Source organism: Bos javanicus, chromosome 25 (genome assembly GCF_032452875.1).
Source record: "Bos javanicus breed banteng chromosome 25, ARS-OSU_banteng_1.0, whole genome shotgun sequence".
Taxonomy (NCBI): Eukaryota; Metazoa; Chordata; class Mammalia; order Artiodactyla; family Bovidae; genus Bos; species Bos javanicus.
The window spans coordinates 10560979-10574849 of record NC_083892.1 but is presented as its reverse complement, the minus strand read 5'-3'; the positions used below and the strand labels follow the sequence as shown (position 1 = coordinate 10574849).

The 13871-nt window shown below is 38.7% G+C and overlaps 1 protein-coding gene and 1 long non-coding RNA gene across 4 annotated transcripts in view; one reads left to right on the top strand and one right to left on the bottom strand.

Annotated features, from left to right (window-relative positions):
* Positions 1 to 4810, top strand: part of GSPT1 (G1 to S phase transition 1) — a 33729-nt gene extending 28919 nt beyond the window's left edge. For all 3 annotated transcript variants that reach the window (XM_061402543.1, XM_061402540.1, XM_061402541.1), the window contains exon 15: positions 132 to 4810. In XM_061402543.1, the coding sequence (XP_061258527.1) occupies positions 132 to 184 (53 nt within the window). In that variant the 3' untranslated portion in view covers positions 185 to 4810. The remainder of the gene's footprint in view (positions 1 to 131) is intronic.
* A 299-nt stretch (positions 4811 to 5109) lies between these two features.
* LOC133238910 (uncharacterized) lies at positions 5110 to 13800 on the bottom strand. The gene is made up of 2 exons (XR_009733671.1): positions 13715 to 13800; positions 5110 to 9983 (listed from the first exon to the last, which is right to left on the bottom strand). It is a non-coding gene; the product is annotated as an uncharacterized LOC133238910 (long non-coding RNA).
* Between the last annotated feature and the right edge of the window lie 71 nt (positions 13801 to 13871).

Below are 13871 nucleotides of genomic sequence, written 5' to 3'. Positions count from 1 at the left end.
ATATCCATACTTTACTTTTCAGCATAGGTTTTAATTAGTAATTTACATTGTAAAATAATGATAAAGTTTTAATATCTAACATAGCCTTGCTGTTAACTACTGAAAAGGTTTCTTAAAAATTTCATTTCTAGGTAAGACCATTGCAATTGGAAAAGTTCTGAAACTGGTTCCAGAGAAAGACTAAGCATTTTCTTGATGACCCTGCACAATACTGTGAGGAAAATTGACTGCAAAAGCCTACTTCACACCGCCTTCTCTTATTTTCTGCCCATTGACAAAACTCTCCCCATATTTTGCAAAGACAAAATTCACAGCAAAAGTCCACATTATGTCAGCTTTCTCATATTGAGAGCTCTGCTATGCCACTGTTGAATTTTTCCCAAGATTTTTTTCTTCCCCTCTCAAACTCTGCTTCCTTGGACAGATTTGGCAATAGCTTTGTAAGTGATGTGGACATAATCGCCTACAATAATGAAAAACCTACCAGGAATTTTTTTATTTTTCATTTCCCCTTAGGCATACCTAGTCTTTTTCCCCCCAGGCAGATCATTCTGAGTGTGCGAGTGTGTGTGCACATGTTACAAAGACAACTACCATGTTAATAAAATATTCAATTTGAAACCCTTTTTGGTATTTGAATTGCTTTTGAATACTGTTTTTTATCTGGATGTAACATTGTTGCATTAGCTTTTTAACTGGACCAAGTAATCAAGTACATTTTATTACTTGGACTTTTCTAAACTCTTTTCCTCTCCACTACTTAAATGAGGCACTTACAAACCATGTTCAAGTTTGTATTAAAAGAAAGAATTAGATGGAACCCTTCTTTTGATGGTTAATGCATACATACAATATCTTTATGCAACTATGACACTGCTTTATTAGGTCTCTCAGTTATTTTCTGCCAACTGATATTTTAACATGGTTTCTTAAACAAAGTAAGTGGTTTTAAGACACAGGAACAGCATATCTGTAGTTTTCATAAGTATAAAGCATAATGAAATTGTACCCCTACAAAAAATTCCATTAACTTGTTAAATTAGTGGAATTTACAATAAAAACAGCATGTTGAGACCTGGCAAAAATGCCTCCTTTAGTATTTATAAGAGCTGCATGCAACTAGTATGAAAACCATATCAATTGCAAGTGCCAGTTCTACAAATTATTCAGTTTATTTATTGTTTATATCAGTAATTTTAAAGGCTGGATGACTCTTGCTGGTTAAAGCTAAATCTCATCCAGTAACTAAATGAATACATATTTAGAACCATCAGAATCTGCACAGGAAAGTTAACAAGTAGAATTATGTTTTTCTCAATTATTCAAAATTGTTTTCTTAAATATATGCTGAAATTTGCTAAATTATGATTTGGATGGCCCAGAGTGCAGTACTGTGGTGGTTTTTAGATTGAATCCTGACCTTCTGCTACAACTGTCATGATTTTGCAATTTTTAATGAGAATAAATGGGAAATGGAAGGGATACTTTCACGGATTTTTTTCTGGGTTTATTGGAAGCCCCACTTTGATTTTGAGTGTTGCCATTTACAGAAGACTTGGCCTCTTTTAGATTGGCTTAATCTCTAAATAAGATACTTTGTAAGTGTATATCTAATGACATGTCACTTCCCTGTAATCTTCCTGCCTCAGAAAAGAAAAGCCTCCTCTGACTATTTCCAGCCACAAACATAAAAACTAAATCTATCATGTTTTCATAACTGTAAAATTCCCATTCATTTCATGAATGACGCTACAGCTTATGGACAGAGCACAGTTACTGTCCTGCAGTCTCCTATAACTATACTCATGGTTATTAAAGTTGCATGAAATTTAAGTTATACTATGTTTGCAAATCTGGGCTTTTAGTTTTCTGGAATATGTGGGAGCTTTAATCAATATATTATAACTTTTTATACTTCCAAGTTAATAAGAACAAAATACTAGCAATTGCTTGGATTTTAATGAATCTTTAAAAGCTCAAGAGTCACTGAAATTATTTCCAGAGATATATTTCCATTTTTAAATTGAACACATTTTTGGAAAAAAGTTATGTTTGCTATTAAAACAGTTACACTTTTAGAATATTATGTGCATGTTGCCAAGACTCAAAATGACTTAGATATCAACTGTGAAGGGCCTACCTCTAAAAAAATAAAGAGAATAAATATAATTATGAAATAAAACTTTTGATGGATTCTTGCACATTTATGCAAGTAAGATTATTTAGAAGAAACCTCATTGTTAAATTAACCAACACCATGCATTTTTGTGGGCTTTGAAGTTCTGTGGGAAGAATGCTTACTTGATGCATTTAAAAACCTTCATTACACTGCCTGGTTACTTGGATGGGCAGATGTGTCTGAAGTGAACTGGCAGTGTGGGGAGATGTCAGACCTATGAAAAGCAATACACAGATTCCTATGCTGTCATTTTGTCTTCTGCAAGTGCAAGTGTGTTTATATTGTTGACAATGCAAAAACAGGGTAATTGGCTACAGACTTAGGACAGACCTAAACATTTTTCTTTGCTGTCTTTAGCCTAGATATGTTAGAATCACAATTTTCTTTGCATCTTTTTACATTAATGATGTTCTTTATACAGCTTTCATGCTAGATTATTTAATCATAGTTTTTTAAATTAATAAACTTAAGATACTGAAATAAACATTAAATAATTGCCATTTTTCAACCTTTATTTCTTACTATGGGAGAAGGGGAAATATGTTTCTTGTTTTTAATGTGCAAACATAATTCATCCAGTGAAAATCTATGTAAAATCAAACTAAAAGAGATGGACTGAGTATATAATGCTATGAAATTAAGTGACAAATAGTAAGGTATTCTTGAATAATTAAGCCCATGTATATTTGTTTTGAATTGAGTCTTGAAATATGTGATAATTGAATGTAAAAACTTTGTGAATTGTAGAAGAATAAGGTTATTCACTGTAACAAGAGGTAGTTCATACTTGTCTGCTAGTTACATAAACTACAAGAACTACTTTTACAAAATAGGATGGACTTTGAATGTGATGCAGTTGACAGATACTGGCATCCTCAGCTGAAGTGCTACAGATATTGGGGGTCATACATTCAACCAGCTGCAGTTTTGCAACCCAAGAAAAAGGTGAACTTATGCTCAAAAACTGCTTTCATGATGAACTTTTGAAAAAAATCAAGAAAACTCCCTGGCAATCTTCAGAAACACTAGCTGTGACTGTAATTACTCCATGGTCTTTGATGGCTGTTCCATCTGGCAGCACTCTAGCACCTTTCCTCACTGGCGTGGACTTCTTATGGACTGCTGCTTCATGGATGACAGCTTCACTGGTTTGGGTAGGAAAGTTTTTATTACAGCTCTTAACATCAAGCAAGTTTCAGCTTTTAAAAACCCTTTGTGAAAATTCTGGTAACAGCCCTATAGCTGATTGTGGAATGATTAAATGTTCAGTGTTGGCCTATCTTAACAGAATAAACTGTGCCATTAATCCTCTCACAGACATACATACATAAGGTAGATAGCAATCAACAGAATTTAGGGGACGATTTTCTGTCTCCAAATAACATGGCTTAGATTTCCTCCAGCTGATTTTTTCCATGATTGTAGCAGATGTCATCTAATACCTTTATGGTCTTGTTTCTTTCCTCTACAGATCTTGCCATGGCAGCAACTTAAGTAAATAAATGTACTTAACACGTGCACAACTCAAAGACTAGTAGGTTTAAATTTAGCAGTCAGTTGGTTATATTAGATTTCATAGTAAATGGAATAGGAAGTGTTTTTATTTCCCTGTAGTTCAGTGGTTTCCATTTGAACCAATGTACTGCCAAATTTCAGATAGGGTAAATTTGGTTCAACTTATGATGGTTTTGGCTCTAGGATATTCTTAATTTTCAATATCCTAGGACATAACTGAGTCTTCCTTCAGTAAATATACTTTTCACATACCTCTAATCCTATGCTTCCTTGAAACAGTAATGTGCTAGCTGAGTTGTTTATTAAGAAGTGTTTTAAGGGCATGAAGGTGTGGGAATATTGGAGTATTCTCCAAAATAAGGGAGAAGCAGTAAGGCACCATGTCTGATTAGGCAGAAAATTAGGCAGGATTTAAGTGACCCTCAGAATGGTGGTAGTCTTTTCTGCCTTGTCACACATGCCACTGTGCCCTTTACTATGTACCGTGGAAACCTCAGGTTTGTGGACAGCAAAGGTAGAATGACATTGTGCTTCCCAAGGCTCCCCTCTGCCAGGCACATTAGCTTAGTGCTTGTCAGCCCAAGTCCCTGCTACCTCCTTGCTTGCTGCCCAGGAAGAGTGTTTGTGCTGGAGCTGGAGCTCCTGCACACCTCAGGCGACCAGACCACCCACATGCGTTAGGTGAAACTTAGGTCTGAGCCCAGGTCTACATTTTAAGGACTTAACATTTGGCACACATCTTAGTTAACTAGTTTCTTATCTTTGTTCTAGAAGAAATGTGGATCTCTCTCAGGCCAGGATTTAGTGACTAGTTTTCACTAGATGGCAGGTTAATACCTAGTTCTCCTTTTTTAAAAGACAGAATTGAAGGGAACTGATTAGGTTTGCTGGGTTTTTAACCTAATTCAAAAGCATGGCAGAATGCTCTAGATAGGAATTATGGGAATCCAAGGTAAAGAAACCTTTTTCTTATGATTTGTAGCTACCTACTGTGCCTGACTTGGTGCCTGTGTGAGGATTAAGCCCTTAGTCTGCTCTTGCAATTATTCAAATGACTGAAGTTAAAAAAAATTTGCTTTTGTAATAACAATAAAAATTGTCATCTTCCCTTTTGAAGGATTTGTCCATTTGTTTATAATTACTGTATTCTGTCATACTCTGAGTGTATCTGCTTTCTTTACAGTTCTCAATGTCGTGTTCAGGCATCAGACGACACATAGGCACTGTATAGCTGTGTGTGCAAGGTTGACAATAGAGTATTTTTTATACTTTATGGCCCATGGAACCAGTGTCAGATACAAAAGTTGTATCAACACATCTTAAAGCAGAAAAATAGCGTTAGTACCTTGGATGTTTTAGCCTTCTAGTGGAGAATTTTATCTCCCAGTCTAGAATAAATGATGACCAAATTACGATTAGATTTTAAGTTTTCTGAATTTTAAAAGAACCAAAATTTGATGCTAACATGAAGATTTCGAAAAGTCATATACAGTCATGGCATCTTTTTGTGGTTCTTTGTATTTAGATCAGATCAGTCGCTCAGTCGTGTCCTACTCTTTGCGACCCCATGAATTGCAGCATGCCAGGCCTCCCTGTCCATCACCAACTCCTGGAGTTCACTGAGAATCACGTCCATCGAGTCAGTGATGCCATCCAGCCATCTCATCCTCTGTCATCCCCTTCTCCTCCTGCCCCCAATCCCTCCCAGCATCAGAGTCTTTTCCAATAAGTCAACTCTTCGCATGAGGTGGCCAAAGTACTGGAGTTTCAGCTTTAGCATCATTCCTTCCAAAGAAATCCCAGGGCTGATCTCCTTTAGAATGGACTGGTTGGATCTCCCTGCAGTCCAAGGGACTCTCAAGAGTCTTCTCCAACACCACACTTCAAAAGCATCAATTCTTCGGCACTCAGCCTTCTTCACAGTCCAACTCTCACATCCATACATGACCACAGGAAAAACCATAGCCTTGACTAGATGAACCTTTGTTGGCAAAGTAATGTCTCTGCTTTTGAATATGCTATCTAGGTTGTTCATAACTGTCCTTCCAAGGAGTAAGCGTCTTTTGATTTCATGGCTGCAGTCACCATCTGCAGTGATTTTGGAGCCCCAAAAAATAAAGTGTGACACCGTTTCCACTGTTTCTCCATCTATTTCCCATGAAGTGGTGGGACCGGATGCCATGATCTTCGTTTTCTGAATGCTGAGCTTCTTTGTATTTAATTTGTATTTAATCTGTCATCTAAACTCAACATTAGTCTTTAAAGTGAAATAAACAAGAATAAGCAGTAAAAGAAATTGTAATTTTATGATTTATATGAGCCTAATTTGCATTCTAAGGCATTTTCACCAAAAGTTCTATGAGTTTAGTGAAGAGCGAGGCTACTGATAATTTCTACCCGAACAATAGTTTAGCTAGAGGGGACATAATGAAAGAAACATGTTGAAATTGTTTTGCACTCTTGTTTGTGACTGTCTAGGTTGAGACTTCACCCCTCTGAATTGAGCAGTACAGTCTTCCTAAAGAACTTTGCTAATAAATCACACAAATTGTTACACTTCAAACAAAAACTATCTCCATTGCCATCTTTGCTATTTTCCTGGCAAATACACTTAGTTTTAGAATAAAAGAAAGAAATTTTGAAAGATTAGATTCTGAAGAGTAATTACTATTTATAAAGAAGGTCAGGCAGACAGAATGTGTACACAAAGGAGAATTTTTTTAATTAAGATAAAACTTGCATACAGAGAACTGCACAGATCTCAAGTTTAACAATGAATTAACCTGGTATATACAATTATGTTAACATCCCCATCAACATATAGAACATTTTCATCACTACAGAAAGTTTCTTTCTGCCTCTTTCCAAGCCATCCCTTACTCCTGCCAAGGCAATCACTACTCTGCCATAGATTAGTTTTGCGTGTTTTTGAATTCCAGGTAAATGGAATCATATTATGCACCCAGATGTCTTTTTTCCAGGGGTGTTCAGAGATTAATTAACTCACCTGTCTTATCACTAGTTTATTCTCTTTACTGCTGGGTAATTTGTTTGAATTATCATTAGAAATGCAAATGAGTAAATAAGCCAGAGAGGAAAGCTTCACATCTCCTTCCTTTATCTGCTTTTATAAAGCTGTTACCACACACAGACCACTTAGTATTCCTTAAAGGTGGTGAAATAACTTGAGCTTCCCTCCCGATCTATCAGTCTTGAGTGCCTGCTGCACTCTGTTCCCTTTGATGTGCCCTGTCAGTTATAACACTGGATTGTCCCAGGACTTCCCTGGTGGCCCAGTGGCTAAGACTCAGCACCCAATGCAGGGGGCCTGGGTTTGATCCCTGGTCAGGGAACTAGAACCCATGCAGAAAACTAAGACTCCGTGCAGCCAAATAAATAAATACTAAGAGAAAAAATACTAGATTGTCCCTATCAGACTTTCATGTTGTTAGAGCCAAGTTCATCTGACTTGTACCTCTGCTGATTAACTCTTTAAATCTCAAGGCTAAGTCCTTGTTTTCTTTTTTGGTAGATTTTACTAAATTACATGTATGAATAACTTTTAGAAGTTCTTTTATTGATCGCTTATTGACCTATCATAATACTTCACAGAGGCTATTGAAAGTGAAAGTCACTCAGTCCTGTCCAAGTCTTTGCAACCCCATGGACTGGAATTCTCCAGGCAAGAATACTGGAGTGGGTAGCTTTTCTCTTCTCCAGGATATCTTCCCAACCCAGGAATTGAACCGGGGTCTCCTGCATTGCAGGTGGACTCTACCAACTGAGCTATCAGGGAAGCCCAAATATTGAGGCTATTGAAAACCTTCCTAATTTAAGTAAAGATGCACTTTGACTATCAATAACATTTACCCGTTACATACTGTTGTGGTTAAACGAACACAGTCCTCCAAGAAGTTGTCAGCTGCTTATCTTCAATAATAAAAGATGATCAATGGTGCTGAAAGCACCCCCCCACACACTTTTTTAAGCCTAGAAATCACTTCTGAGAATAGTCTTGATGACATTTCTCAGGGAATATAAGGCTGATAGGATTAAAAAGTTGTCTTCCTAAATGGTGTACAAGGAGGCGTTGGTGTCCTTTGTGAGACAGAGTTAAATGGGGTGCTCAAGGCACCCACACAGCTGTACACAGATACAAGGAGAGAGCTAAACAGGAATAGCAAACAGGTTAATAGTTTCCCTAGTGAAATTTTCTCTGGTTTCACTGTTTTCCTGCTTCTCATTCACTAGGGCCTTCATTTCCTAATTTTTTTTTTTTAATCAGAATCTAGTAATTTCTTGACTTAACAACCTCTTCTTCCCTCCTTGAGTTTAGGCACACTGCCTCCCCTCTTTCAGACCCTAAGATGCACATTCCACTTTCCAATCCTTTTAATAATGATTATTTTCAGCAAAGGGCTAAGCCTGTCCTATTACAGTATGTGCCAGGTACTATGTACATATATACGTTATCTCATTCAATTCTCTTAACAATTCCAGTGCAGAACTAGTTTCCTCTTACATATTTAAAAAAAAAAAAAAAGAGGCTTGGGAGATTAGCTGACTTGTCCAAAGCTAAATAACTACTATATTACTGAGTTAGGATCCAGACTCAAATCTTTCTGACCAAAAAGACCATATTCTTCCTATTTCCCTTATGTAACAGTCTATACTGTTAGCAATACTGTTTCACCTCATGCCTAGATCAATATTTCCTAGCAGATTTCAATACCAGGATGGATCTTGAGGACACTGACAGAACACTTTAAAAATTGCTTTTAGATAACTCAGACATGGATATTTAACTATATGGCTTGTTTTGCCATTTATACTAATAATTATCTTAACTCTGCAGGGCTGTCTAGATTTACTAGTTGATTCTAGCAAATATTTATTTTCAAGTAACTAGAATTTGAGGTCCATTATTAAATTTGTTATTAAACTTTGTTTACCATCCAGCAACATCTTCATACATTCTTTGCAGGTAGTTGCACTATGATTTATTAAATCCTTTATACGATTAAATACTACTTTGCATACAGTTGATGCCATTTTGTTAATAAGCAGGCAGATTTGCAACTACTAAAAAAATTTCAAAAATAAAGGGAAACCTTTTAGTACCTTCAGGAAAACAATAGTATTCAGTGAAACCTAGATACTCAAAATGTTGACTGACTCTTACTTAATATATGCTTATTGAAAAGAAATACTACAAAACTTAGTAATTGTCCCATTAGAAATGTACATGCTAATGACTTTGATTTCTTCCCCAAGATGTTAATGTATTAATTTTTAAAAAGCAATTCGCATATATGGTTCAAGATACTTATTACTATTCCTTTAACTCCATTTCCACTAATAGAACTCCTTTTATTATTCCTTTACAAGTACAATTTTCATTTTGGCTGGCAATTATATTTAATTCATTTAAAATTGGATAAAGGATAGATGGGCATAAATAATGTAATTAAGTAGGTGGAGTCTGGATAAAGTTTACAGAGTATTAATCTTGTGTGTGTTCAACAATATGTTGAGTTTAAAAAGTTTTAAAAAGAAGAGGTAAAATTGACTGCAGTTTAAGAAAAATTTAAGTTACTTAATTTATGAATGAAATATTTACCCTCAGGTATTGAGTGAAACTTTATAGAATAATGTGGATTATTCAGGTTAGTTCTCTTAAAAGACTAATTGACAAGAGTAAAATATTTTCCAGCATAAATCCCAAAGTTAAATAACATACTGTGGCAACTACATCTATACGGAAACAAATGAAGTACAATTCACATTTAAAACTAGTGCTCACTAATGGCTAATTTAGGTCTTAATAAACAGCAGGCATGGATATTTAGAAAGGGATAAAATTCCTTGAGAAATTTCACTGAACATGAGAATGGTTTCAAATACAACAGAGCAAAAAGAATGAGGATTTTTAAAAAAATTATTTGAATTAAAAGGTCATTGATGACTTTAGAGGGAATAGTAATAGTGTGATTGAAATGAAAGAGTTAGGAGAAAGCTGAAAGCGCTTTATAGCACTTGACTACAAAGACAAAACAAGGTAGGGGAAAAAAATAGCACGGCACTATTTCTTAAGAACATACATGAAGCACAAAGCCAGCTACTGGAGAAAAGGGAAATGAAGACAATGGAGGAGGAGCAAATTAAAAGAGTAAAGCCTTCAGAAGGTAAGAAGGGATTCACAGATTCAGTGTCCACTCACCACGTGCCACGCAGACCTTGTGTGTACCAAGTAAACTTGAACCCCAGTTCTGGTCTCAAAGGACTCAATCTAGTGCATAAAGGAAACAAACTAATCAACAGTCACTATCACACAAGGGTGAAAACACTAAATTTAGAGAAGAATGCTTCTTACCATTGCTATTCTTTCAGTTTGTAAGTAATCTGAGTTCATGCGGCAGCTTATAAAAATTACAGCATTGATCACATCCTGCCTCATAGGTCTTACTTTGCCCTATTGCCCTGTTAAGTTGTAAACTCCCTGGTAGTAAGCACATACATGAGCTGCGACCTATTGAAAGTGAATAGGATAAGACCACAGATGTTCAATCTGGAGAAATAAAAAATGCTAACTAGTAATTCAACAGATGCTTTAGAGGTTAACATAGCATTTATATCTACATAAATCTATATTTAAATATATAATCATGTCCAACTCTTTGTGACCCAATGGACTGTAGCCCGCCACGCTCCTCTGTCCATAGGATTTGCCAGGCAAGAGTACTGGAGTGGGTTGCCATTTCCTTCTCCAGGGGATCCTCCTGACCCAAGGATTGAACCCGTGTCTCCTGCACTGCAGGCAGACTCTACGACTGAGTCATCAGGGAAGACAGAGAGGTAGATAAGCAAGTGCTATTATATATGTTATCATTGATAGTAAGGAGAACTGGCGATATAAAGAATTCCCTGGGACACGAAAATAATTTCACTTACTTCATCTGCCTTAGCCTGGGCTTCCCTGGTGGTTCAGATGGTAAAGCATCTACCTACAATGAGGGAGACCTGGGTTCAATTCCTGAGTCGGGAAGATCTCCTGAAGAAGGAAATGGCAACCCACTCCAGTATTCTTGCCTGGAAAACCACATGGACAGAGGAGCCTGTTAGGCTACAGTCCTTGGGGTCGCAAAGAGTCGGACACTACTGAGCGACTTCACTTTCACTTTCATCTGCCTTAATGGTAAATAAAAGTTTAAAATATACCAATGTTCCTTTTCCTCTCTCACTCATATTTCTCATTATCCTTTCACTGAAATTGTTTTCTATAAGGTCACCATGACTTAACTGCCCAACAAATGGCTTTTCAGAAGTTCTTCAGTATTTATGGTATTAACACATCCTCACTTCTCCATTTCTAAGCACCCTCTTGGTTTTCTTTTACATCCTAAACAATTTCTCGATTTTATAGGCTCTTTTTTCTCCTGTCTCCTAACAGGGTTTCTCCATACCTCTATTCTGACTCTCTGCTACTGCTTGTGGCAATCTCATGTATTTCCAGTTTCCTTTTTTCTTTTCAGCCTTGCTGTGCAGCCTGTGGGATCTTAGTTCTCCCTGCAGTGGAAGCTTGGAGTCTTAACCATGGGACCACCAGGAAAGACTCACTAGGTTGCCTGAGTAGTCTTCTCAAAGCTTCACCCAGAGCAAGTAATTTGAACAACAGAAAGAGGGAGGGGAAAAGAACACTTAAGGTTGAACCTATAGTCTTTTTATAACCTAATTTCAAACTGACATCCCCTCACTTCTGCTCTATTCTATTTACTAAAAGCAAATCACTAAGTCGAGCCCTTACTCAAGCCACAGGGGAATGAAACCATCACTTAAGGCTTCAGTCAATTTGTAGGCATGTGACTCTTTCAACCACTACAATACCACAGAAAGATCAACCTTCCTAAAGTCTAATTCATTACTAATTCCTCTTCTTCCCTGCTGCTGCTACTGCTGCTAAGTCACTTCAGTCGTGTCCGACTCTGTGCGACCCCATAGACGGCAGCCCATCAGGCTCCCCAGTCCCTGGGATTCTCCAGGCAAGAACACTGGAGTGGGTTGCCATTTCCTTCTCCAATGCATTAAAGTGAAAAGTGAAAGTGAAGTCGCTCAGTCGTGTCCGACCCTCAGCGACCCCATGGACTGCAGCCTTCTAGGCACCTCCGTCCATGGGATTTTCCAGGCAAGAGTAGGGTGCCATTGCCTTCTCTTCTTCCCTGAGACCAGTTCAAAAACCTTGTATCCATATGGTTTCTCCAAAATATAAAACTTCAGCTTGATAATAAATTCCTTAACCTACCCACTCTAGCCTCATCTCCTCCTTCTCCCCTCTGCACATCCCTACTCCAGCCACTTACTACATCCAAACACCACCATCCTCTTTTGCCTGAATTCACACTGTTCCCTTGGCCTGGAAGTCTGGCTCTAGACTTGAATTCAGGTGACACAACATGTGGCAGCCCCAATGTTCTTTTCAGAATACTAGGAGACACAGTATATGCAGCCTAAAGTAACAGCTCATTATCATGTTAAAATGAATTCCAATCTGCTAGCAGATCAATCTGGAATTCTTCTAAAACAGGCAAGTGGGAATTGGTGCCGAAGGTTTAGAACATTTTTCCTACAAGTTTTTGGTTAAAGACAAAACGAGACATAATACTGTAAATTAACTGTATTTCAATAATTTTTTTTTTTAAAGACAAAGTCAGTATTAGAGATCAGGAGAACTCCCCTTTTTTCAGCTTTGGCAATAAGGAAGGAGCATTTCCTTGAAAGCAACTGACATGGAAAGCATCCCACTCCCATCCTTTCAAAATTTCATACCTTTTTAAGAAACATATTTGACTTACAATACAGTGTTAGTTTCAGGTGTACAACACAGCGATTCAGCTAATTTCTTTATCAGTAATTCTTTGCTGCTTATCTATTTTATGTACAGTAGTTTGTACTTAATCTTTTTAATTAAACTTTTTATTTTGTATTGGGAGTATAGCCAATTAACAATGTGTGACAGTTTCAGGTGGACAGCAGATGGACTCAGCCATACATACACATGTATCTATAGCTCTTTGCAAAACGAGCCATCCTGAATATCCATCAAAAAGCTCCTAAAAAAACCTCTGGTTTACCTCCGTGGTCAAAGGCCATATGGCTGTAAAAACAAACAAACAAAGAGGCAAAGACTTAAGTACTGACTTAGACAACCTCTAAGATACCTTAAGAGAAACGGGCAACGTACAGAACGATGGGCATAGAGCCTACTACTTGTCTTAAAAAAAAAAAAAAAAACTAAATTGAAGCCCAACCATCCACAAAGAGAAAAAAGTATAAGTTTCCTAAATATACGTAGACGGAGAAGGAAATGGCAACCCACTCCAGTGTTCTTGCCTGCAGAATCCCAGGGACGGGGGAGCCTGGTGGGCTGCCGTCTCTGACGACTGAAGCGACTTAGCAGCAGCAGCAAACATACGTAGAACATCCCTGGAAAGCTCCAGGAGAAACAGGTAAGCAGTGGTCACCTGTGGGGCCGCGGGGAGGGAGAGGGGCCTTCTCCCGTTCTCCAGTCTGCACCGTTAGCTGCACTTGCTCTTACCTCCCGCCTCTGTGAAACTCGAAGCTCAGGAGACCGGCCCCGGCTCACCGTTCGGGCCCCACACCGCTTAACGACTCGCCCGGTGTTTCCCGTGCACGGAACCGTCACCAGCCGGCGGGGAAAGGCCTGTGGCTGGGGAGCGGCGGGGGTTCGCCCCAGGTCACCCGGCAGGTAGGTGATGGGGCCAGATTCCCCACGCCCAGCGCCTCCTGCTCCAAAGTCGGGGTCCACCCAGAAAGGGTGGCCCCACCGGGTGGGCGGACCGGCCTCCTTCTCCGCTTCAGGGCGCTCGCCCGCTTTCGTGGAAGAGTGAGAGCCAGGCGTTGCCACGCAGCTCCCCGCGCCTCACAGACACCGGGAGCTGAAGAAACTTGAGAAGCATCTATGCCCCTCATCGTAGCGACTCAGATCCCAAAGGAAGAACCTACCTCAGTTTGCTCGAGCCCGCCAATCTCTGACGCCGCGACGCCGAAGCGTTCGACCCCGCGCTCCCGGAAGTGACGCGAGCGTCCGGTTCCCGCCTCCCAGCTTCCGGCTACGGGCGTGTTTCCGCGCGTGCGCACGGAGAGCGAGTTCCCGGGTCGG